Source organism: Dermochelys coriacea, chromosome 25, assembly GCF_009764565.3.
Source record: "Dermochelys coriacea isolate rDerCor1 chromosome 25, rDerCor1.pri.v4, whole genome shotgun sequence".
NCBI lineage: Eukaryota > Metazoa > Chordata > Testudines > Dermochelyidae > Dermochelys > Dermochelys coriacea.
The window spans coordinates 8073875-8101045 of record NC_050092.1 but is presented as its reverse complement, the minus strand read 5'-3'; the positions used below and the strand labels follow the sequence as shown (position 1 = coordinate 8101045).

Sequence of the window (27171 nt, the reverse complement as noted above, 5' to 3'; positions counted from 1 at the left end):
CTGCTCACTTCCTTCATTCTGCATACAGAGGCCAGGTGGTGGGTTCCTCTGGAATGTCTGCAGGGGAAACATGTCACTTCAGGACTAGCTGCACAGCATATGATCCTTTTGTAGAAGGGAAAGTGGTTGTTAGCTGTGCAATGTGCAGGATAACCTTTATGTTAAAAACCAAAACAAAACAGCTCTCTGTTACCTTACAGACTCTTTAAATCACTCTGGCAGTACACGGGCATTAAAGTGGATGTAAGTGCTGCTCTGGGGCCATAGGGGGCCTCCCTGGCTATGTAGAAATGGCATAGGACTTTGTGTTATCCTTGCTCAAAACCCCACTGCACCTAGGGTGAGTTGTGATGAATCAATGTAAGTGAAAGCATCCCAAAGGCTGCCAAAGCTCTGCAATGGATGCCAGGCAGGGCTCTGAGGACAGGATCATTGGCAAAACTCCTGTTGACTTCAATGTGGCCAGGAATTCACCCCAGAAGCATCGGTATCTTAAAGCTACCAAATGCCGGAACCAAGTAACTGAGAATCAGGTCCATTGAGTTTCAACTTAACCAGGGCTGAAGAGAAGGGAGGAAAGAGGTCAGGGGGAGAACTGTACTGGGGCCCTGAGCTTGGAGAGTGATGGGGAGAAACATCTGTGTAAATAAAACGAAATGGGAGGGAGGTGGGGCCCCAGCAAATGATATATCTGGGCCCCAAATTTCTCTTGACAGGCCTGAGCTTGTGTAATAATTTTCAGAGACGCATTTTTCAGATGCTCTTGTGTATTGAAGGATCTCCAGAGACAATACAGCATGGGGCAAATGACCAGCATGGTACCTCCTGCAGGTGTGCTTTAGTCTTGTTCTGCAGGATTGAGTCCAGGGAGTAAAAAGAGAATTCAATCTCTATGGTTTGCTCAGTGTTTGGCCTTTCTGCTGAGACTGCCAATAAGGAGATAGCCAAGGTTGTTTAATGGAAACATCGTTTTGCCTCAATGTTTTTTTTAGTTCATCAGGATTTTGTAAGAGATCTGGGACCTTCATCAACCCAAAAACAGAATCGCCAAGCATGTGGCGGCTTTTCCCCAGCTATGTGATGCTCAAATAAAATTGGGGTTCCTGTCTTGATTTTTGTGTCACTGGAGCATGTACAATCCTGCCCCCAATGAGACTGGAAAACATTAAGCTGCCATTGGTTTAAAAATTCAGTTTTCTATTGAAAGTCCACTTTCACTGCCTGCAAATGTTGACAATGAGGGGTCTTTGGAACAGGAAATTGGTGCTTTGTCTCGTTAATATTTCAGTGGAAATTGCCAATTGATGCTAAGCAAGCATATTTGCACTAAATGAGTGGATAATGATTTGATGCATGGAAAATCACTTGCATTAAGTCAGGTGATCATAGAATATGAGGGTTGGAAGAGACCTCAGGAGGTCATCTAGTCCAACCCCCTGCTCAAAGCAGGACCAATCCCCAACTAATTAGTGGAATAGATGGCAGTATTGTGATATGGAAACCTGTCCCCTAGGACTTGAAGTGTGGAGTGAGTGATCTCAAGCAATTAATTTTAAAAAATTGTCATGCACAAAGTATTCTAGTTGCAAACAAAATCTAGCAAAACTAAACCACCCGGAAACAAATGTATATAAAATGTGTATTTAAAAAAGGCAACATGGTCAGTTGTGATACTTGCCTGGGAAAAGAAATTACAATATAGTAATTGAAGAGAGAGACAGATTCAATAGATATTTTCAAACTGTTCATTTTCAGTGTCAGATTCATTCTAGAGTAAATGATTATGAGCAAAAATCAATGTACAGTCTAAGTTGGAAACATGAAAATACTTTGCAAAGCAGACTAGAACCTGCAGCAGAAAGGAGGAAGATGATATTAAATGTCAAGGTTAGAAAGCCACTGAATGAGAGTATTCCAGAGTAGCAGCTGTGTTAGTTTGTATTCGCAAAAAAAAAAGGATACTTGTGGCACCTTAGAGACTAACAAATTTATTTGAACATAAGCTTTCGTGAGCTACAGCTCACTTCATCTGATGAAGTAAGCTGTAGCTCACGAAAGCTTGTGAATGAGAGTACACTCTTTCTCCTATTTGCTTATTTCTGATACAGCATTCCATTATGTCCGACCTTGCATGGAAAAGGCGTTCTCTGTAATCATCACATCAGAAGGGTTTTTAGAAACAACACTCAGTTCTAACTTGGCTCAAGCTTGTAACTATTTGCGGACTTTTCTGTTGTGGTAGTTTCCAGTTTTGAAACAATCAATTCAAATACTTCGATTTTACTTCAAAACAGTTCTTGGGAGAAGTCACTTCAAGACAACCCAGGGTAAGATCTGACATCAGTAGAGCTGTGTGAGTTTATATGTTCTGATGATCAAGACTGAAAGCAGAATAGAGGCCCAAATTTGTGGTGCAGTGAACACCCCAACTCCCGCTGGAGCCAGGAGTGCTCAGCACCATGCAGAATTGGGCCCCAGTTGCCCCATCCAAAGGTGTGTAGAGATTGAATTGATGAAGTTAAACATTGCTGCCAGCATAACACAATAAACATGACTCATGTGGTACATGTTCTATTAATATTAATCCAGCCAGGAATCCCCTGCAGTCCTCCAGGTCTGGCTTTCAGCATTCATGTGCTCCTGAGGGACAGAGCCTGGGGAAAACCTGACTTGTTTAAGCATGGGTGTCCCATGTACAGCATGACAATCATGTATTACACAGCGTGGAATCCGGTATGTTGTTGAGAGGACGTTAGAGAGGGACTCCCCTATTCAGTTAATCAGCCTTTGTTATACTTCAGTCCTGTCATCCTAGTCTGACACAGGGAGGCACAGAGCTCCTGCGAGGTGCCAGTTGCTATCGCTGGAGATAATTGTTTAAACAATTAATGTGTTTGCCGAGCTGTGTGCATCTGTGGAGGTGGGACAGTTGGGAAGCATAGGAGTGTTCAGTTCTATTACACCCATTTCTTCTACAGTGAATTTGGTTGGCAGTGAATTTACCATTCTATCCTAGGTAATAATACTTGGCAAATGTTTGTACAAGTGCTATTGCAGCCACCTAAAAAGAGACGTCACTCACAGTGTATCCTAATATTATTGCCCATGCAATTGGCCCTCTCCCTTCTTGATTCCTTTGTCAGCAATGAAGTAGTTAAAATAACACTGTTTCTTTTATCATAGATCAGCATTAACAGCCCCACCTCTCTGAGCTATGGTTTCAGCCTGTCTGCAAACTCAGGCAGATGCTGCTGCATTGGTTGCAATCTCTTCATGTTTTAAAGGTTTCCTTTGCAACCATAAAGGCTTGGTAGATTTCTTTTGAATGAAAGTTGAGATTCTTGATCGCAAAGGTGGCAGTTGAGAGAAGTAAAAGTTCATTACCCACAACCCAGTTCAACACCCTCACCTATGAGTGAGGAAAGTATTATCCTCATTTTACAGATGATTAGGACCCTACCAAATTCATGGTTCATTTTGGGTAGATGTCATGGTCATAGGACTTTTAAAATCTTAAATTTGATGGTCTCAGGTATTTAAATCAGAAATTTCACGGTGTTGTAACCGTTGGGGTCCTGATCCAAAAGGGAAGGGTTGCAAGGCTTTTGTAGGGGGGGTTGCAGTATTTCCATCATTAGTACTGCGCTGCTTTCAGAGCTGGACACCCCGCCAACAGCCGCCCATCTCTGAAGGCAGCGCAGAAATAAGCTACACTACAGTAGCCAGATTTCACAGGGAAGGCCAGATTTCATGATCTGTGATGCATTTTTCATGGCTGTGAATTTGATAGGGCCCTACATATGAGGGAATTCAGGGCGCAGGAAGGATACACAGCTTGTTCAAAGCCAAAGTGGCAGATCCAAGCATCGAACTTCTGGCTCCTAGTCCTGATCTAATTTCACTGACTGGGCCACACCACTCTCCCCTATTTGTTTCTATTTAAATGTGTTAAAGTTGGAAACGATCCTTTTATAAAAGATCAGTAGGTCATGAGTGAGTGTCAGTGAACCTATCCTTGCAACAAAGCCCGTTGCCAACTCTGTCCACATATCTATTCAGGGGATACCATCATAGGGCCTAATCACATCAGCCACACTATCAGAGGCTCGTTCACCTGCACATCTACCAATGTGATATATGCCATCATGTGCCAGCAATGCCCCTCTGCCATGTACATTGGCCAAACTGGACAGTCTCTACGTAAAAGAATGAATGGACACAAATCAGACGTCAAGAATTATAACATTCAAAAACCAGTCGGAGAACACTTCAATCTCTCTGGTCACTCGATCACAGACGTAAGAGTGGCTATACTTCAACAAAAAAGCTTCAAAAACAGACTCCAACGAGAGACTGCTGAATTGGAATTAATTTGCAAACTGGATACAATTAATTTAGGCTTGAATAGAGACTGGGAATGGATGAGTCATTACACAAAGTAAAACTATTTCCCCATGGTATTTCTCCCTCCCACCCCACCCCCCACTGTTCCTCTGATATTCTTGTTAACTGCTGGAATTAGCCTACCTGCTTGTCACCATGAAAGGTTTTCCTCCTTTCCCCCCCCTGCTGTTGGTGATGGCTTATCTTAAGTGATCACTCTCCTTACAGTGTGTATGATAAACCCATTGTTTCATGTTCTCTGTGTGTGTGTATATAAATCTCTCCTCTGTTTTTTCCACCAAATGCATCCGATGAAGTGAGCTGTAGCTCATGAAAGCTTATGCTCTAATAAATTTGTTAGTCTCTAAGGTGCCACAAGTACTCCTTTTCTTTTTGCGAATACAGACTAACACGGCTGCTACTCTGAAACCAGTGTCGGTGAATTATCGAAAGTGTCAGGAAACAGGAAGGTGGTGGGGGATAGGTTCCTGAATGCAGAGAAAGGAAATGTTTCCTCCCATCTCTCCCCACCAACACTTCCCCTCAGGGAGGGAGCAAAGTAAGGATGAGATCAGGCAGGCTGGGTTGTAAAAACAGATTCATTTCTATAGCACGTCCTCGATTCACTCCCTTATTCTGTATACGTTAATGCCTTTGTGCGGGCTTGCTGCCCCATCACACCTCCATCAAACAGGTAGCAATTCTGGAGGAGCTGCCGACCTCATCACCAAAGGTCTTCTGCCTTTCTGCAGTGGTTAGAGCCAACTAGGTAACCCTCTCTGAGCAAGTGTTACAGCAATTCTATAGATTCAAGGCACAATTGTGGATTTCACCAGCTTGCTGTTTCTTGATATCCTTCCTGGGGAGGCTGCAAGCTCTTTTGGGAGAAAGTGCACGTTAGGCCAAAGGAAAAGGTTCCCCATCAATCCCATTCTGGTGTCAAAGTAGCAGAAATGTGGGGCTTTGAGTTCTGGGCTCATATTGCAGGTATGTTTTGTGTGGGGGAGCCTGCTCCTTAACGAACACCCTCCCCAGCTTTTCCAGTGATCTCACCCCTTTGTTGAGGCCATGTATCCTGCACTTCTGTGCAGAGGTTCTGCGGTAGGGGCCCATGAAGTGCCATGCACCGATGAAAATAGTGCACTCCTTTGATGCGTGGCATTTCCAAAAAAGTATTATCTATGCCTCCATGAAACTCATTGGGGATTTGCTGTGAAACAGGACAGGAGAGGGTGCCCATCCAGAGTGAGAATCTGCTACAGGCCAACTTGGGGAAGTGAGCTGCTGCCTCTCACAGACACTTCTACTGGTTCCTTATCTGTCCCAAATATGCTTCCAAATTTTTGGCAAAGAGCAGCAACCAAACCAACCTGCAGTTGATGAGCCCCAGGATTAACAGCATCCACTGAGGTTTGCTTGTGCAGAAGTTCTGCAGTGCTTTGAGGGCACTGCTGAGTTGTTTCACAAGAAGACTTCCATGCTCTAGCTCTGACATGGTCTGTCCTGCTATCTACTGTAAATCATTAACGTGGGGCCATAGGCAAGTCCTGGGATCGGAGCCTAACGTGATGAGTGACTTCACCTTTACCCTGTGAATGTGGGTAATTTAATATATTATCCTCCATGGCTGCTATCTGCCAAATCACATTTCTCACTGCATATGCAGAAATCTTGTCTCAAAATCAGGCTGCTCCAGCTGGGCAGGGGTGAGTTAGATCTGTGCTCAGTTGTGACAGAGAAGGATGTAAGCTCTTGGGAAGCCCTAGAAATTCCCTGTAGGGCACCTCCAGCTTCTCTCTCGAACAGGCTTGTGTGTGACATGCCTGTAACTTCAACAGGTTTTGACCCTGTCATGGCCTCTCTTTGTGGTTAGAAAAAGCATCCTTTCTCCATGTCTGATTTCCTTTTCCCATCCTGTTAAAGTGCAACCCCATCACTTTCAGAAAGGGATTGCTGTTGACAGGAAATGGACGCGCTCTGTGGGCAGGGATTGGGCAGTGGCGGATTCCTAAGGTAGAGAGAGGATCAACAAGTTGTTCCTGGATCCAGTCCAGTCACGGTGTGTGTTTATCTCAGTATTGTGTTAACTGATCATTGTGTCTCAGGTTGTAGAAATGGTAACCATCCTGCCAGAGAGAGTGAGGGCGCACACAAGTTCTGTACCTCTGAGGCTGATATGCACAGATTTGGAACTCGGCAGCCAGATGTAGCAATGCTTATGTTGATTGTTATGAATCCCAGTAGCCCAGATGTCTCAACCCTGTTGCAGTAATACTGCATGAAAATCAAGACTGTCATTAAGAACCATGCCACTGTTTCTTCCAAAGAAGGCCTTTTATTGTGCAACTTGTTTAATTAGCTTTGCTACTGATATCTTATTAATAAAACTTGTCACTTGCAGCCACTGGGTATTTCAGAATCCTCTTATTGCATACTAACTACCAGATAATAACACCTGTCACTAATACTTAGTGTGCTGTTCTGAAAAGTGACTTAAACATGGACCCCCCAGGATGCGGTCTTATCGTTCGGTGGCTACAAGGTCAAGTTTGCTCCGTTAACAAGTTTTAAAAGCGCTTTTTCTAACTACAGCAACCCTTTGGAATTCTCACTTGGATTTGAAAGTCAAGCAGGCTTCTTGCTAGCTCAGGCATCATCCCCAGCAATGAAAACTTATTAAGCATTCAATTGATGAAGTCAGAATAGAGTCCAACTCATCCTCCAAAGTTCTGTTGACTCTAGGACGAGCAGTACTTTAACGAAACAAACAAAAAAGTTACCTTTATCAGTGTGTGCAGATATCACTCTGAATATATACCCACAGAACAGATCTCTTTAGTAAGAAGGTGCCTTTTTTCCACATAAACCGGTTTCTGACCTTCTCCCCTTTAGCAGTTTCAATGTGGTTAAGCATTTAAAAACAAAACACCCACAACCTCTTTTGTCCCAGACACACATCTGTGCACATGTGGTGTTGGGAATTTTTGAGAAATTGGTCTGGCACAAACCTGGAGAATCAGATATTGGGATTATTCTCACTTATAAAGCTCCTCTGTGTATCAGAGAAAAGTAAAATGCTAAGGGATGACTCTTGTTTGTGCCTGCAGGGGACAGTTGCATTTAAGTACCAGTTATCTGTTGGACTCAGGATTTGGAATGTACCTGTGACTGTAGCAGCAAGGCAATTGAACCGCATTTGAGCGTACATTAAAAGCTAGATAGTCCTTAAAAATAAAAATGATCTACCGAGTATCTGCAGCATTTGTCCACATTTAAACTGTTATGAAAATAATGTTAGCAAAGTTCTCTTGATGGTTAGCAAAGATGAGCTTTATCTAGGCAAAACAACATTGAGATGAGTCTCGGGATGTCCTGCTGTGAAGGCTAGAGGTGTGACACAAGGTGCCATACCCTGATGCTGCGGCATGTTGGAATGCTCCTGGAAGAATAGAAACTAGCAAAGGAAGAGACCTTGTTTTGGTTATATATTTTTTTTTTTTTTTTGCTATTCCATGAGCTCTCCCCCACTGTTTTTTTTTTTTTAATTTTTCTGTTGATGTCCAGAACTGAATGCAGTATTTCAGTTAGTTGCATTAGAGTGGATCTATAACCTACCTGCTGTATAACATGAAGCCTCTGTATATACAGCCCAAACCTTAGCTGGCTATATAGTGTTGCAAATCCATGCTTAATCTCCTACCTACTTATCCACTCTAAATTTCTCTTGACATTCCTAATTTCCAGGCTCTCACCCCATAACACTGGTTGAAGTCACAGTCTCTAGAAGTACTTATTTCTTCTGTATTAGCCAAGTATGCTCTGATATAGCTTGTACCTCAGTATTTATTACAATTCATGGTAAGGAATTCCAAATGTCGCTTTATGCCGCAGAAATTAGTGAATCATTGGAAACTGCCACTGTACTCAGTCTGTCATTAAAATCTCATTAGTATCTGGCATGAGGGGCAAGAGAAAAACAGTGATCTTAATTAGTTTGTAGCACTTCAAGAATTGGAGTGAAACGTTAAAGTCCTTGGATGAAATATACCATTGCAGTACAAAGTGCTGTACAAATGTTAGGGGTCAGATATTTTGTTTTTTTAGTGGCTCTGAGCACCCATAACTTCTACCAAAATCATTGGGAATTGTGAATTCTCAGCTTCGTTGAAAAATCAGGCCGTAGTTGATTGATCCCCAACTCTTCCTCGTTGTAAGGAGGGTAAATCGTATCATGAGCTCTGGTATATATGAAGGCATTTGCCTCCGTTTAGAATATTTGCTTTATGTGGGATATTGCCATTATGGCAAAAGGTGTATATAGGCTCTGCTGATCCATATAAGAATCTTCATCTGTGTGGCTGTCTGACTTGCCATATCTGACTGAATACATCTGCCTAGCAGGTTATTAGAGTATGGCAAAGGAAAAGTGGGCACTGGCTTTGCTCTTGCAGGATTTTGCTGTCCTACCATATTATTCCACTTATTTTTGTAGCCCACTTTTACTGGCTAGGAAAAATCCTGGTGAAATTGCTGTTTCAATGGTACAGGAATATAGTTGTTGTTCTGGGTTAAATCAGTGGTCCATCTGTCGATCTCTCTGCAACGCTGGCCAGTACCAAATGCTTCAAAGGAAGCTGCAAGAAACCCCATGTCCAATTATGGAAAAACTTAGGTAAGTTTCTTCCTATCTTCCATCATTTAGTGTTTGACTTATGCTATGAAGCATAAGGATTCATATGCCTTATAAACGTAATATTCTGCCTAATGCAACTGTAGACATAAATGTATACTCCTGTTTTGAATCCTGTTAAACACTTGATCTCAATATTTGTGGCAAATGAGAACCACAGGTTAAATGTGTTTGCATAAATTCTTACCAATTAAAAAACAACAACCCTCAGTTTCCTTGACTGCCCTTTTATTGCAAGAGGTATTAAACAGGAAGTCACAACTTTCTCTGTACTTTTAATACAGGTGATCTTGGTAGTCTTATTATTTGTCTCCTCTAAAATGCAGTCTTGGGCCAGATTCATACTACAAACTTTTGCAAGCAGAACTGTGTCGGTCAGAGGTTTGATGAGGTGTGATCGCTGACCAACATCATTCTGGGATGTATTAGCAGGAATGTTGTAAGCAAGACACGAGGAGTAATTCTTCTACTCTGCTTCACACTGATAAGGCCTCAACTGGAGTATTGTGTCCAGTTCTGGGCACCACATTTCAGGAAAGATGTGGACAAATAGGAGAAAGTCCAGAGGGGAGAAACAAAAATGATTAAAGGTCTAGATAGCATGACCTATGAGGAAAGATTGAAAAAATTGGGTTTGTTTAGTCTGGAGAAGAGAAGACCGAGAGGGACATGATAACAGTCTTCAAGTGAAAAGGTCATTGAAAAATTGTTCTTGTTAACCTCTAAGGAGAGGACAAGAAGCAATGGGCTTAAATTGCAGCAAGAGAGGTTTAGATTGGAATTAGGAAAAACTTCCTAATTGCCAGGGTAGTTAAGCACTGGAACAAATTGTTAAGGGAGGTTGTAGAATCTCCATCAATGAAGGTTTTTAGGAACAGGTTAGACAAACACCTGTCAGGAATGGTTAGCTATTAGATCTACCTGGAGTGCAAGGGATTGGGCTAGATGACCAACTGACCTGCACTTCTGTTATTCTGTGATCTAGGTCCTGCTGATCCATATAAGGATCCTTATCTACGTAGCTGTCTCACTTGCCATTTCTGACTAAATACATCTGCCTTGCGGAAGGAATTAGAGTATGGCAAAGGAAAACTTTGCACTTGTTTCTCTTGCACAGTGTTCCTGATGTGGAGCTGACCTCAATCTCTCTCTCTTCAGAGGGAAATCTTTATAGGGTCTAAACTTTTTCTGCCCATCTCTGTATCCCATGAATTCATGTGTGTTGAACTCAGCACTTATGCACTGCTGGGTGTTGTGTCAACTGTAATAAAATTTTTGCTTTTTTTGTCCTCTTAGTCTTAGTGCTTTTCGATCTCTAGTGTTTAACATGTGCCTCTAAAGTGTGTGTGTGTGTGTGTGTGTGTGTGTGTGTGCGTGCGCGTGCGTGCACGTGTGTGTACATCCAATAGAATTTACATTTTGCCAGAAGTTCTGTATGTTCCCTTGGCTCTTACCACAGTTGCTCATCTGAGTCCTCCGTCCCTCCCAGAGTCCAGCTCCTTCTCCCGATTCATCCTGCAGTAACCAGGTTGTCACGTTTGCCACTCCACAGCCTCTTGCCTTTAATATATGGGATGTGAAGATTTCAGCATTAGGGGCCAAACTTTCCTAGTGTAAGCAAGTGTGACTTAGTTGACATTAGTTGCATTAAATAAATTTTTTACCATAAGTTAATGGGCCCCAATAACTTAAGTTCTAGTGGTTGTGTTGGGTGAGTAGTGGAAACCAGTTACTTCTCTTTTCTTATGCACTTATCTTCACCAGTAATTTTTACTAGGGCTATCAATCTCAGTTAACTCACGTGATTAACTCAAACAAATTAATAGCAATTAATCACTCTTATAATAATAGAATACCAATTGACATTTATTTAATATTTTTGGATGTTTTTATACATTATACTGATTTCAATTACAACACAGAATACAAAGTGCACAGTGCCCACTTTATATTTTTTATTAAATATATGTACTGTAAAAATGATAAAACAAAACAAATAGTATTTTTCAATTCACCTGATACAAGTACTGAAGTGCAGTCTCTTAATTGTGAAAGTGTAACTTACAAATGCAGATTTGTTTTGGAGTGCAGTTATGTAACCAAAAAAACCCATGTAAAACTTTAGCGCCAACAAGTCCACTCAGTCCTATTTCTTATTCTGCCAGTTGCTAAGACAAACAAGTTTGTTTACATTGATGGGAGATACTGCTGCCTGCTTCTTATTTACAATGTCATCTGAAAGTGAGAACAGGCATTCGCATGGCACTTTTGTTGCAAGGTATTTACATGCCAGATGCGCTAAACATTCATATGCCCCTTCATGCTTCGGCCACCATTCCAGAGGACATGCTTCCATGCTGATGATGATTGTTTTTAAAAAAATGCATCAATTAAATTTGTGACTGTACTCCTTGGGGGGCAAATTGTATGTCTCTTGCTCTGTTTTACCCTCATTCTGTATATATTTCGTGTTACAGCAGTCTCGGATGATGACCCAGCCCATGTTCGTTTTAAGAACACTTTCACAGCAGATTTCACAAAATGCAAAGAAGGTACCGATATGAGATTTCTAAAAATAGCTATAGCACTCGACCCAAGGTTTAAGAATCTGAAGTGCTGTCCAAAATCTGAGAGGGATGAGGTGTGGAGCATGCTTTTAGAAGTCTTAAAAGAGCAACGTGGAAACTACAGAACCCAAACTACCAAAAAAGAAAATCCACCTTCTGCTACTGGCATCTGACTCAAATAATGAAAGTGAACATGCGTCAGTCCCCACTGCTTTGGATTGTTATCAAGCAGAGCGCATCACAAGCATGGAAGCATGTCCTCTGAAATGGTGGTTGAAGCATGAAGGGACATATGAATCTTTAGTGCATCTGGCTTGTAAACATCTTGCAACGCCAGCTACAACAGTGCCACGTGAATGCCTGTTCTCACTTTCAGGTGACACTGTAAACCACAAGCAGGCAGCATTATCTCCTGCAAATTGTAACCAACCTTGTTTGTCTGAGTGATTGGCTGACCAAGAAGTAGGACCGAGTGGCCTTGTAGACTCTAAAGTTTTACACTGTTTTATTTTTTGAATGCAGTTTTTTTGTACATAATTCTACATTTGTAAGTTCAACTTTCATGATAAAGAGATTGCACTACAGTACTTGTATGAGATGAATTGGAAAAATAAGTTTTTTGGTTTTTACAGTGCAAATATTTGTAATCAAAAATAAATATAAAGTGAGCATTGTACACTTTGTATTCTGTGTTGTAACTGAAATTAACGTGAAAATGTAGAAAACATCCAAAAATATTAAAAATTAATAGTATTCTATTGTTTAACAGCATGATTAATCACAATTTTTTAGTCACTTGACAGCCCTAATTTTTATACATTAGATAAGAAATTTGAGGCAAGGGCTGTCTTGTATTATATGCAGCACATGGGAGATGATGATAAATAGTTAAAAATATGTATTGTGCAAATCTTTGTTGCTAACCGAGGCTTAACATGTCAAGAGAAAATATAGGTAGAGACTTGAAATGAAAATGAATGTTGAAATTATTTTTTTCTCCAGTATGAGTCAGTTTTTAAAGCACAGTTGCACTTTTTCCCCTAACACAGTACAGTGCACTTATTCCTAACTAGACTTTAGCCAAGACCAGGCCAAATTGTCAGGTTTTTTTTTTTCCTTCCCTAAAAAGAGGGGGGGATCGTTTTGTTTTTTTTTTTTCTTGTTGAAAGGGTAGCTTGGAAAACATTGATACATTGACAAGTATGAGACATTCTTGGAAAGGCTTCTTGTGCATAGAGTGGTAGCCAGTGAGCAGGGAAAGGATTGTGTGTGTTTTGGGAGAGGCAGAGATGGGTCTTCTGACTTGTTCAGTGACTGAGTGGCTATTTATTTCTGTAATATAATAGCGCATCCATAATTAATCAGCTCAGACCGCTTTTGCTGAATGCCCACATCTCTGCAGAAGCAAGGCTTTCGGCAGTTATCTCTTAGGGGGATATCGGCTACATAAGAAGGGGTCAAAACCCGGCTTTCATAGTTTGACTGTGTTTTAAACAGTAAATTTATTAACCCTCTGACAGAATGGGAAAGCTGCAGTGGCAGGGCCATAGCTTACAGACCCTCTCGTACCCAGCTTTAGCTTCACTACAAGTATGTGTCCTGATGGCTGCTTAACTAGCTGCATGTCTACACTACAAAATTAAGGCAACCTAACTTATACCTGCATATAGCTACCAGAGTTATTACATCACTTGTACATGTCTACACTTTGCTCCTTGTGTCGACGGTGCGCATCCTCACCAGGAGCGCTTGTACCGATTGTACTGCCAGTGTGGAGGCATTGAGGTACAGCTTCTGAAAGCCAAGAACAGTTGATGTAAGCAGCGCAGTGTCTACACTCACACTCCGTTGACCTAACTACATCAACATTGACTCTGCCTCTCGTGGAGGTGGAGATATTAAGTTGGTGTAGCGGGGCAGTCGTGTTGGCGGGAGCGAAATTTTAGTGTAGACGCTTCCATAGTTAGGTCAATGAAGGGCAGCGTACGTCAGCCTAACTCTATAGTGTAAACCAAGCCTTAGTTCATAGTGAGGACTTAGTTCTTGATCACTTTGAGCCCATCGGCTGGGTGGGGATGAATTGGCTGGGATTCAGTTTCGCTTGTAAGGGATTCATGATCGGTGGGACAAAACTGAATCGTAGAAAGTCCTTTTAGCACACTGACAGCGCCTCCATTGGGAAGTTCCTTTATGATTGGACAACTTCATTAGGGGTATGTCTACGCTACAGCAGCGCCACTATGGTGCTGCAACTGTACCTCCTGTAGCACTGAGGTGTAGACTCTTCCTAGAGCAACAAAGGAGTTTTCCAATCAGTGTCGTTCATCCCCCTCTCCAAGAGGTAGTAGCTAGATCAGCAGAGTTCTTCCGTTGATGTAGCTGCATCTACAGTTGGGCTTAGGTCGATCTAACTACATTGCACAGGGTGCAGAATTTTCCACAGTGATGTAGCTAGGTCAATCTTCTCTTTAGGTGTAGACCAGGACCCAGTCTCTTTCCCTCTTTTAAGACATTTCTTCTGTAACCTTAACGTCCATTGAAAAACCCCTTCATTGATGTCTGGTTTGCTGCTCCTCTCCCTGTAAACCAAAGCACCAGTTCTGGTGAACCAGTGTTAGGAGGGGCATTAAGAACTGCCACATGTGTTTGAAATGCGAAGGGAGTGTGTGGAATAAAGTAGTATTTTTATGATTTCTAGACATGTTTCCGTAATGCATTTGTCCAAAGGTACTTATGATATTAGTCTCCACATGAGTTTGCACAAGAACGTTACCAGTGCTCAAATAGATAAAAATGAATGGAATTATTCCTACTCTCAGACGAAGGCAGTTTAAAAAGCAATTGCATGAATCTAAGGAAGGAAAAGTTTAGGCTTGATGATAGGGCAAAATTCCTAATATGAGCAGTTTGGCAGTGGAATAGACAACCAAGGTAAATTGTGAAGTTGCAGGGTCCATAGTTACTCAATGGCAGGTTAAATAAGATAGTAACAGGAATGATGTAATGAATAAGCTGCAAATACACTATGGAGAGATCAGGCTAGATTTTCTAGCACTATTAGCTATCTCCTCAATTCCTCTTCATTGTTTCCTTCCTTCTGAAGTGAAGTCTTGGAGGTAGAGAGATCTAGTACAGCAACCCCCAAAGTTTACAGGTTTACATACCCACCTCTTCAAAAAATTAAGTGACTGGATGGACCGCCAAGCTCATGTGGTATGTGCTCTACTGGTGGTATAGCTTGAGAACCCTGATTTAGTGTTTGTCATAAATTGGTCATCAGGAGACTTGGGTTCTGTTTTTTAGCTTTACCACCAGCCAGTTGTGTGATCATAGGCAAGACATTTCTCCTTCAACCATATGTCTGTTTAGATTGAAAGCTCTTCTGGGCAAGAGCACTCTCTTATGAGGTCTATGTACAATGGCCAGCACAATGACGCCTCTAGGCATTACTGCTATACAAATTAATTTTTTTGATCTGTGAATTGCAGACAGGTCTAAGATGCTCTAGCTGTGCAAAGTCCCCAAGCACAGGGGATCCCATGGACAATTCCTCACTAAAACTAGTCTTAGAATTAGTTTTTCTCTTTCCTCTCCACTTACTCATAAGTTTTGTAATAGTTACTTATCTCTTATTGTGCACAAATAATGCTCATAACTTTGTGCGCATTTTAAAAAAGTGGGTAATGATTGGTGGAAATTTTGTCATACATATGCTGATCTTTCATCAGACCATTTCACTCAGTGCCACCCACTAACTTCCTTCAGTTCTATGTTCTCTTGGTGACTTACCCCTGAAAGACTTACTGTGACGGGATCCCCGGGGTGCAACTTGGGACTGTGGAATTGCTGCACCCCCTTTACTCACCATTCTGGGTTGTTTCTCTCAATGCCCTACTGGGGGTGGCAAGCAGTAAACCCCTCCAGGTGTTGTTACCACTCACTACAAACGCATGTGGATCCCCACACCCAGCTAGATTGCATGAATGCTCCCAGAGCCATTGATGAATCACACAGAGAAAGGCACCAGCCAAATCCCTTCCCCCTTTTCCCCCACCACCCCTCTCCGGCTCCCAGCCTTGAACCACCAGAATACACTGTCTTGCACTGATCAAGACCCTTTCTTGAGCAATGCAAGTTTATTAATTGGTTCACCACTTCATTAATGGAAAGTGGACATACACCAGCCATTGTAACCTGAGCAGATCTACCAACCATTTCAGTCAAACTCACTGGTAAGGATAAACACTAGAAAGGCAAAAAGTCAGAGCAGTTACCAAAATAAAAGATAAACACACAATTGAAATTTTCAACCTATAGACTGGGCAGAACATAAGTTCAGGCATATCTGGTGGGCATTGCTGAGTCACCAGGCAAGGTTGAGCAATTCCCCTGGTGTGGCCTTGTCCAAGTGAGTCACTGAATTGCAACTCACTTGCTGGACAATGGCTATTGATGGTGGTTCCACACCTGCCTGGGCATTGATTACCTCCCTTGTTGTCTCTGGGGATCTAATATCTGGGCGATAACCCAATTCACAGCATATTTTAGTGACAACCATATCCGTAACTTCATGTGCACTAATAATCTACATATTTAGATAGACTCTGATCTGCTGAAAGCCCTTGTTCTTTCCCCTGATACCTTATATGGCATGCTTTATATGAATCCTAGAATATCAGGGTTGGAAGGGACCTCAGGAGGTCATCTAGTCCAACCCCCTGCTCAAAGCAGGACCAATCCCCATCCCCCCTAAATCATCCCAGCCAGGGCTTTGTCAAGCCGGGCCTTGAAAACCTAAAAAGTATCACAGTTGTATACATATGATGAATATGGGAGTTACAGGGCCCTCCCCCAAGGGATAGAGTGTCACGCTTACATTTTTGAAGCGTCTCTGCATCTTCAGCTATACGCACAACCTAATGTTCTAGTAGATTTAGACTAACCTAGATGAATGCCTTTTGATTCTTGCTTTATTTCCAGGGACTGCCCCAGGTTGGAAGGACTGTCTGTGCCAAGACTAAGCCATGGTATCTCAAAATCAGACTTGGTCTCTCTGTAAACACCCATAAGGCTATCACTGCATACTTACACAGGACATCACCCTGGGGAGCTCGTTTTGCTAGGAGTCTTGCAATCCATGGTTCCACTGCCTAAAGACTAAAGAGGCAGAAACTTGGCAAGTCTGGGAACACACACGTGTTTTCCAAGAGCCACACCGGTGCTGCACTGTGTAATTGACTCCAGTAGTGCTCTGCAAGGCTCATTCAGAGCATGCTATAGAAATACAATGCACTACAAGGTCAGTTGGGAACCCTGTGGGGTGATCACCAATGCTCCAGGTGTCCAATACCATAATAAAGGGTACATTAAGGTTGTGGTTGTGAATGACAGTGCCCATTACTCCAAATCTACTCATAGCACCAGAGTAAATTGTTGCTTGGATCAGTGAAACTTGAAACTGTCCAGTCTGCCATTGTTGAAAATAACGATGGTGCGGCTTCCAGTGAAGACCTGAATTACACGTAGTTCTAAGGAGTTTTCCCCTGCTGAACTACGCAAGTAAGGTGGCTTTCTTGAGCATTCATGTGAACAGGCCACAGAAAAGCATGTGTTAGAGGAGAATCTTTTCTTAACCACTTGCTGTGTCTCTACTGGGCTTTCCTGTTCTAAGCATATTGATCTTGGACTCAAAACATTGTAGCACCTTGTGGGCTGGCTTTTCCCAGAGCACTTCCTCCCTTTCTATTGGGCGAGAGCAGGTTGTGGTAGTGGTGTGGGTCTATTTTTTTCATTTCCTGTCGGGAATCAGTATTCACCGAAGGCTGCTTAGCGACCAGGAAGGCTTTGATCCAGGATCCAGAAGGATAACTTTCCATTATAGTAGGGGCATTGTTTTGAATTCAGTGGTTGCATGTGTTTGTCCCAGCAAAAGAAATAGTTATTGGAGGGGGCTTTCTGAGTGGGGGAGGAGGGGTGGGAAGGCAGAGTGATGGCCTGCAACATCTTAAGGTAATTTTAAATTAGAAAAGTGTGAAATCACTGCCATGAATAGTTTACAAGAGAGCAAAACGTCAGAAGAATCAAATGCATAAAACTACATGGAAAAGTTGTACAGTAGCAGGCAGATCAAAATGGCCTAAATTTCAGAACTGACTAGTGATTTTGGGGAGTCTGAAGTTAGGCACCTAAAAAACCTTAGCCACCTCTAAAGGCCTCTAAGTTCAGATAGCAGGTGCACAGCCCTTTGTGAGACTGGCCCTCTTTACAACGTCTCAAGTTGGGTACCAAAAACACACCCCCAAAATCACTAAGCGGTTTTGAAAATTTCGGCCAATGACTTAATATAAAAATCACGCTCAAACAATCATTTTTAAGGTCTTTAGTCCTTCTGCTCTGGCATCCTTCCTCTGGTGGCAGCCAGTACTTGGATACTCTTACTAACGACCTAGTCCTGTAAGGAAAATCCTGTTGCTGTCTGAGGGGTGGCCATTCCCCAAAAGTGGAGGCTATATACTCATGATCTCTTCTAATGTTTGCTGCTGCTGGATGTATTTGAGCATGTCTTGGGAGAACACGTGCCAGGTTGTGGAATGTGTCCTAACACACCTTTCTAGTCACTGCAGTGTGATTGGGTGGTGATGAGAACACAGCAGGTGCAGCAGAGACATGAACTAAATATGATCCAGGGAATTTTGGAGGGTGTGTGTATGTTTCAAAATGTTGTTGTTGTTTATAGAAACTGTCCTGGCATTAGTGGGCAGGACAAAGTGTCGTCATCTGCTTTGTAGAGTTAACACGTTTCCTCATTTCTCCAGTTTTGTAATTTATTGGATGTATCCAGCACAATGTACCAAGTATTTTCCTTTTGATCCTTTCTCTTACAAGTTGGTTGCTCTCCACTTGAATAGCAGTTGCATAGACTGGTTGGTGAGTGAGTGGAGGGTTGTGTGAGATCTGAATTCTTTAAAATGTCTTACCTCACATAGATATATTTGTAGATGTTCCCATGATTCTTTAACTCCAGACCTGCCTACCCACCCCCTCTTACTCCTTTGACTTAGTCCAAGATCCTATTGCAGTAATCCGTGTCAGATGTAGACTGCCCATTTCTGAACATCTTCCCCCACACACAGTCCTTCCATTCCTTTTAAATGGCAGAAGAAGACCTTGACCGTTCTGATTCCCACCCTGCTCCATAAGGAAAGTAGTGAAAGACCCCATGACTTGGTGCATTTAAAAGAAGGCTGGACAAAGCAATAGGAAACATACTGCCAGGAACAGCCCATCACTGGTAGGGGATAGATTAGTTGTGACCAAATGAGTCTCTTCCATCTTTGATACCTAGGGACCGGGGTGAAAATGGGTTTTGAACAGTGGTGCTCATGTCCCTCTCTGGAGGTGGGGAGCTGCAGGAGCTAGACAGGGTGTTACACTACACCCACCTGTCATTTGTAATCAAAGCTCGTAGCTATCTCGGTCATTTTTTAATTGTTAAATCTTTATCTAAAAGGATATGCTGTGTGAGGTTTATTTCCAACCTTTTATAATTGAGCATGTCTGGTCTCTTTTCTCCCTTCCTTTTGATTTGCACTTCTTCCTGATGTGAGTTTCACAGTCCTTCAGGGAAATTGCCTATCTTGTGCTGGTTCATGGTACGCAACTTTATCGCCTTGTGTAAATACTTGCTGTAAGAAACATTCCACCGCTGCTGCTACAGGAAGGTTGGGTGGCAGATGAGGGCTTTGTCTTTGTGTTTCTGCCCTGCCTTGATCTTGCTCTCCGTAATAGTCCAGCACTTGCTTCAGGGACCTGGGAGCAGGGGAACATTTTAGCAGGTCTCCCAGCCCTCCTGGGATGGGGTAAAGAAAAGCAGCCATAAGTGTGAATTTTACGGTCTTGCTCACTCCTCTTTCCCATCTGCTGACCTGAGCAATGCTGATGATTTCTGCATCTGCTCTCTTGAGTCTACCACTTCCTAGACAGAAGGATCCACCTGCCTCATGATGGTGTCTATCAGGTTCCAGCAACTGACAAAGAATGGGCAATTTCAGGACCTTCCAACCTCTGTTGGCTTCTCTCTCTGCAGCTCAGAATCTGTCTGACCTCTATTTTGCTGTCATTTGTTCCATTTCAAAATTTTATGAAGTAAATAGGAAGGATAGAAAATGCGAACAGATTGTAAGGCTTCTGTTCAGCCAGCCCTCGAGGGATACACTTGGGACAGCTAGATCTCTGGGCATCAGAGAAGGCATAAAGTCTTGGGTACTGCATTTCATTTGGCCTCTCTCCCATAATGCATAGAGCAGCAGTTTTCAACCCGCGGGCTGCATGTGGCCCAGTTAGTACACAGCTGCGGCCCAGCTGTGTGCTAAAGGCCACGCGCTGTGCAGGTCCAGGTTACCAGCTGCCTGACTGTCTAGCGCCACGGGGTCTGGCAGGCCCCACGTGGCGAAGTCCAGGGCTGCCTGCCTGGCTGGTCCCACGTGGCGGAGTTGGCATCGGGGCTGCCAGCCTGCCCCAGGGGTCGGGGTCTGGGCTGCTGCCCTGCCAGTCGGCCCCACTTTGTAGAGGGCTTGCTGTGGGTCTGTGGGGAGGAGTTGGGGGTGCGCTGTGGCTCTCAACCTGAGGCACAGGTAACACGTTGTGGGCCACGGTGTGGCCCACAATGGTAAATAGGTTGAGAACCACTGGCATAGAGGGTAGACGAGAGCCAACTTCCATTACATCTTTGGTCAGTATCTTGAGACTTAGCAGTTCCCTGTTTCATCTTTGACTTCTCTTTCTCAACAAGGATTGCTGTCATGCCCATTCCATATCAGACATTAATTGATCTGATGTAGATGCCTCCAAGCATCAGTGAGCGCCACCCTTGCAGTTCAGCTCAGCCAAACCAGAGTGTAAAAGGATCATTTGTGGACCCTTTCCTCTGTCTCCTCCACAAGCAAAGAGAGAATACTCTGGCCAAGATTGTGCTACTCTTCTCCCTGTCACTTCCGAGGGGGGGGAGAAACCTTCTCCCTGCTAGACTTTGCAGAGTCCCTCCAGGTAGCCTGGCTGGAAAGACAATGTGGGGCTTATAAATTTGGTTTCAAGTTAGACTCTGAGTTAAGGCTGCTGCAGATTCAGAAGCTTGTTTTCTTCTTGAGTCTATCACAGCTCCATTTGGGGGGACGGGAGTTAGTGTCTCGCTTCCAGGCATGCAGCCTGACTTGTTCCTTCCTTGGGAAGGAATCAGAGTAGCAGCCGTGTTAGTCTGTATTCTCAAAAAGAAAAGGAGAACTTGTGGCATCTTAGAGACTAACAAATTTATTAGAGCATAAGCTTTTGTGAGCTCCGATGAAGTGAGCTGTAGCTCACGAAAGCTTATGCTCTAATAAATTTGTTAGTCTCTAAGATGCCACAAGTACTCCTTTTCTTTTTGGGAAGAAATAGCTCTTTACAGTATGTTCCCTCATCCCTCCCTTAAGGAAGCCCCCCATTTTAATTAGAGTCATCAGGGAGGCAGTCTCCATTTCATTCTTCCCACCCAGCAGGAACACCAGTAGGATTTTGTGAATGTTAAAAGGAGGATTAATTTAATCTGTGAGTGAGGAAAAAACTCTCTGCTCTTGGAGGGTTTTAAAACCTCCAGAATCACTGTGGTGAACTGTGTATTTTGTATGGCATGCACTGCCTTCTTGAATACAATAGGAGCTAACCTCATTGGGGCTATTGCAGCTTCTTGGGCAGAAAGTCTGAGTGGGTGGATGGGTAGGGGGGAGACTCGGGAATGGAACTGCATAGAGCTAGTCACACCTTCTCAAATGCATTAAACAATAATAAAGGTGTTTCTACTTCTACAACTGCAGCCTGCATGTGCATTGTTACAGGTTTCTTATGAGGGCTGTTTGGCTGTAATGATTACAATATAATTGCCTTATCCATTCCAATTTGGCGAGTGTGAGAGGTGCAGGAAAGGCAACCTGGCTGCTGGAAATGTACATCTTGGCTCCGCCAGTTCAGAGACCCATCCTAGATTGCCCTTTGTGGTGGGGGAATGGAAGGCAGAGATTCTTGTTTTCCCTGCTTCGGAGATAAACCTTTAGTCTTGCTAGTAAGGAATGTCTTCATCTTTTTTCCTGATTTAGTAGTTGCCCTGTGGAAGTGTGTGCTGGGGTTCTGAGCTGTGGCTGTGCAAAAAAGCCCTCCTCAAAAGGCAGCAAAAAGTCAAGCGCCCTTTGTTTGCTGCTAGCAAGTAGATCAGGGAGGACACCTCCATGCAGACACCCCAGTCTGGGTTGGTGGCAGGTAGAATGTTTTCCAGGTAAATGATTTGGCTCTGTTTGGAGTATGATGGGCTTGGTCAGAGCCCCTTCCTAGGTGTACCTTCTCACCACCTGTCAATATCCCAGGCAAGTTGATTCCACCATCTTCGCTATTTTTGACTTTTCTCTGAGAGTAAAAAGAAAAGGAGGACTTATGGCACCTTAGAGATTAACAAATTTATTTGAGCATAAGCTTTTGTGAGCTACGGCTCACTTCATCAGATGCATTCAGTGGAAAATACAGTGGGGAGATTTATATACACAGAGAACATGAAACAATGGGTATTACCATACACACTGTAACCAGAGTGATTACAGTGTGTATGGTAATACCCATTGTTATACAGTGATAATACCCACTGTAGCTCACGAAAGCTTATGCTCAAATAAATTTGTTAGTCTCTAAGGTGCCACAAGTCCTCCTTTTCTTTTTGCGAATACAGACTAACACGGCTGCTACTCTGAAACCTCTATGAGAATGGAAGCAAAGTAAACGGGGAAAAGCTTGATTGCATTAGATGACAATTGCTCAAAATAGCCTGCACACACTTTGTGGGGCTGGATAGTCTGGTGAGATTTCCCTTCACGATCTGGACCAACATGATTTACAGGTACACAGGAATCTCACCTGGCAAGTGTAATTTCCAGTTGAGAATCATACTGGGTGGACTGGATAGCAGAAGCCTGAGCCACTCCCCCAGTGTTTGGAATGTCTGTGGGTTAAATGCAGCAACTATTGTCCTCCTAGTGTCTCCAGCCTTCTTCGGAACCACAGCTTCCCTTCCTCCAAAAAGAACCCGAGCTTCCAGTAACGGAACCAAGTGAGGTTCCCTTGTTTGTCAGTGTCACTGAACTGTTGTATCCTTGTAAGGATTTATCCTGCTGCTGTTGATCAGCATTGTATCCTTTTGGTACAAAGGTTCTGTTTGGTCTCCAAGCATTTCTTCCCTGGAGAGATCTGTACTGCCCTCTGCAGCTATGAATGGCCCGATGACACTTCCAAAATTGTAAATATCAAGGAAAGAGGGAGATGCATCTCTTGCTTCTAGTACTTTGCTGCTCTTGATCCTGGTTGTCCTCTGATCACAAACCTTTAGTATCCAGGTTCCTTATCTATACCCCTGCGGGCTGATACTAAGAACCATTTGAACTGTGCAGTATCCAGTTTCCTTTCTCCTTCCTGCTAGCCCTGGTTCTGAGGTCTGGGGGTTCTTTGGAACTCTGAAGGTCCCTTCCCCTTGCTACTATAACAATCATTCCTCCTACAAGTCTCTTTTTGCTAAGCACCCTGGGGCACCATTCCCTCTGGAGCCTAGCACTGCTAAATCTTCTGAAGCAGTGGTTCTCAAAATTATTTGATCGGGCCCCCTTTTTTATGTCTGAAGGCAGAGCGGAGAGCAGCAGCAGCTGCTGGCTGGGTGCCCAGCTGTGAAGATGGTGTGGTGCCAACACAGATCAGAAGTAAGAGTGGCAATGTGAAAAGTGATATTCGCCAATATTGCTTTTCACAGCAGACGTAGCTCCCCATTGCCACCTATTTCTGCGCTGCTTCTGCTGCCCCAGGGCTGACGGCTAGAGCCCCACTGCTTCCCGGTGAGAGATTAGGGGCAGAGAGGAGGAGAGCCTCAGCCCGGATGGCGGGGCTCTGGCTGTCCCCTTTATTTCCTCCTCATGGGTGTGCATGGCCCTTCTGCAGGAGCCCCGGCCACTTGGGGCTGACAGCCAGAGCTCTTTAAAAAAAAAAAAAAAAAAAAAAAAAAACGGAAAAAAAAGACAAAAAACCCACAGACAGACAAACCACAGCTTGCTCCTCCCTTGACACATTCCTGTGCCTCCCTTGGGAGGCCTGCCTCATAGTTTGAGAACCATTGATCTAAAGAAATCACTTGACCCCCTTTGCTATTAAGGCAATGTGTATTGTCTCCTTAGTGTTTTCCACTGCCATCAGCTCAGAATCCAAATGGCATTGGGAGGAAAATGTTCCTTATATTTGGACTGCAGGGAAGAATATTATTTTAGGTGGATTTAATACACTTTTTGCAAGGTCTTTCTATCTGGACTAGGGTGAGCAGATGGCAAGTGTGAAAAATCAGGATGGGGAGTATGTATGGGGTAGGGTTGGGGGGGCGGGGGGGGAGAATAGGCGCCTATATAAGACAAAGCCCTGAATGTTGGGACTGCCCCTATAAAATCAGGGCATCTGATCATCCTAGTCTGGACAAGCAAATGGGAGCTTTCTCTTTTACTCAAACACCTCACCTGGTCACCCATCTTGACATGGGCTCCAAAGACACCTTGATAAATGGATTTAGGTTTTGCTGTAGCTTCTTACAGATCTTGGTGTCCTTTGCTTAGAAACTAGGGTTGGTTTGGTTTTTGGTTTTTTAACTTCCTACAGCAACGCTTATTGGTGAATCCTCCAATTAGTGTGGCAAGGGATTGTGGTCTCGGGATTAGAGTAGGGCTCTATCAAGAGGCCTCTGTTCTATGCCCAGTTATTCTGATTTGCTGTGTAGTCTTTAGTTAGTAATTTACATACTCCTCTGTGCCTCAGTTTCCCATCTGTTAGAGGGGGATAATACCTGCCGCAAAACAGGGCAGCTTAAGAACTCTGAGATTCTTGAATGAAAGACTGATAGAAGCACAAAATATTATTTCTGTGTCTTCTAAAGCAAAAGTATGCTAGGGAAACCTTCACAGGGGATTATTTTTTCCCCTCTGAGGAAGTGAAAGAACAGCACACAAGCATAGGCCCTTTCTAACCTGAATGCAGAAGGTTTTTCATTTTAATTGCAAATCTGGTACATGGCGGAACCCTCAGTGAACATAGCAATTTACAGAACTGCCACCCCTGTAAGTTTTTAATGGGGTTGTGCACTTTTTTTCTCTGCTTTCCGATATTTAAAGAAGGCCTAGAAAAATACATATGCTAGATCTGGTCTTCCCCTTATTTTGCTGGAGGACTCACTGGAGATCTGGCATGAATTGCGAGCGCTCCCAGTGCCCTGCATTGAGGAAAGAAGGGGACTAAGATCCTGTCCCTTCACCTTCCCTCAGTGTTTAAGTTTTACATGAATGTTGGTTTTAAAAGCTGCTTGATTTTATTATCTGAATCAAAACCACTTTCCTCTCAATCAGGCTTCACTCCTCATGGCGTTGCCTTCCTAGTTTACTGGTAAGCCAGAGCCCTGTGGAGACTTGCTTTTTTCTTTTTTTTAACATAAGAAATGCAAAAGAAAAGTGGGGTTTTTTGTTTTTTTTTTGTTTTTTAAACACAAACCTTCCAGCCCCCCTTTACATTAGAAAGAGGCACAAGCTCAATTTGTCACCCTCTCCCCTTTGTTGCAGGTCTTTTGAAAACGTTTTTGTTTTGCTTTTGAAGCTCAAAAAAACTCTGATCGCCAGTGACCCTTTGTATTTTAATATTTCTTTGTGTACGGTGCGTCTCCAAGGGTCCTGCCCCAGTGTTTGTACAGTGCCCTGCATGCTTACCCAGCTCTAAATATTTACTAAAGTGAAACCTGTTAGAGGCCATCAAAGGGCTACTATTTTTTTTTTCCTGTTATGCAACCTCCGGTTACCATGCTGTGCTGCTTAATATAGGGAGACTGGAATTTTCCTGACTATTAGGTGACCATTAGCACAGATTTCACTGTCACAAAATAACTGTTTAAATACTCAGCACTAGACTCTGCCAGTGACTGCGCAGCTGTAGTTCTTCTCTGTATGTAACTGCTTTGCAGATGCACCATGAAATGCCCTACCTACACCCTTTAAGGTTTGGCATCTGTACAACATGAGAAGGGATAAACTGCAACCTACACCTAACCACCAGGAGAGAATCCTTCTGCACTTCTCCTTATGTGTGGTCCGTTTGCTGCTGAGGTTCCCCTTTGCTGTAATCAGGAGAACTGATGTTCCAAAGCGAGGTGGCAGCAGCATTGTATCCTGCTTAATGTTTAAACAAAACTTGATTAAATCTTGCACCCACCCTTCCCAAACAGCTGACTTGAAACGGTTGATTGTTGTAATTTCGGAAGCTGTATTGTGGCTTCTCCAAGGCTAGGAAAATGCAGTTTGTCCGCTGATCTGAATGACTTGACTTTCCTGTGTGGCTGCAGTTTTGAAGGTGCATTTGAAGGTGCTGCTGGCACATTAGCAGCTGTCTGTCTTGAGGTTCTGTCATGCACCCTGTAATGGAACCTTGAAGCAGCATTACTAGGGGGTGGCAACGCTGTTCATTTAGGCCAACCTCATCGCACACACAAGGTGCCTCCATTCTTCCCCCACGAGCTTCCTTCTATTTCAGAGGCTCGGTGCTACCCAGACCCTTTCCCTCTTTTCAGGGGCTCTGTGTGCCTCTCATTCTCCCACCATGCCAGGAACTCTGCACACGTATGCCAGGAGTTTGTGCTTCTCTTCCCTTCGCTCCAGAATCCTGTGCTCCATTACTTCCTTCCCCCACCCTGATTGTTTCTCTTCTGTCAGGGAGATAAGATGTTTGCATTGTTGACAGGTTAAATTCTGTTGGGCGAAGGGGCAGAGATGGATTAGAGGTGTTAACAATGCCACCAACCAGTTCCTTAATCTAAAGACCATTGGGTCTTGAAGATGTGGCTCAACTAACCAGATGGTAGGGGTTCTGCATGTTCACCAAAATCAGTGGGGTCATGACCATTGCCAGGGACATTCCAGCCAATCAATTCCAACTCTCTGGGAGTGTTCGAAAGCTATCGCTTTGCATACAAGATCAGCTAAAAAAGAAAAGAAAAGAAACCCATGAGAGATTCTCATGGAAGCACTGACTCTAACCACCAGCTTTTGCAGCTTCAAGGAACCACATCTCTTTGTGGTGTTTCCTTACAGCTGCCTGATGCTATTGGGCCACTAACTGCCACTGAGGTTCAGTGGCAATAAGCAGTGCAGGATCAGACCTATAACTTGTAAAGTTGGAGTAGGCTGCTTTTGGGGTCTGCCTCATTCTGGAGTGGAATAGCACAGTCAGAGCTGTAACAAAATGGCCCCTATCGTGACTGACACGTCCCTCCCTTGTTCACTGTGTCTCTACAGCTGGTCAGCGAGAAGGTCGGTGGAGCTGAAGGGACCAAGCTCGATGATGACTTCAAAGAAATGGAAAAGGTGAGTAGGGTAACAGACGGCTCTGTGTGCCTCTCTGCGTGTTTCCGAGGCGAGTACTTATTGGATTGCACTGCTGTTTGGGTCATCT

The 27171-nt window shown here is 43.5% G+C and overlaps 1 protein-coding gene across 7 annotated transcripts in view; it reads left to right on the top strand.

Moving 5' to 3' along the window:
- Positions 1 to 27171, top strand: part of SH3GL1 (SH3 domain containing GRB2 like 1, endophilin A2) — a 51069-nt gene that overhangs the window by 7785 nt on the left and 16113 nt on the right. For 3 of the 7 annotated variants that reach the window (XM_043502482.1, XM_043502480.1, XM_043502479.1), the window contains exons 1-2: positions 25726 to 25812; positions 27015 to 27083. In XM_043502482.1, coding sequence (XP_043358417.1) covers positions 25741 to 25812; positions 27015 to 27083 — 141 coding nt within the window. In that variant the 5' untranslated portion in view covers positions 25726 to 25740. Of the gene's footprint in view, positions 1 to 25725; positions 25813 to 25843; positions 25874 to 27014; positions 27084 to 27171 lie in introns of those variants that run through there. The other 4 variants (XM_038383804.2, XM_038383807.2, XM_038383806.2 and 1 more) reach the window with 2 other exon arrangements.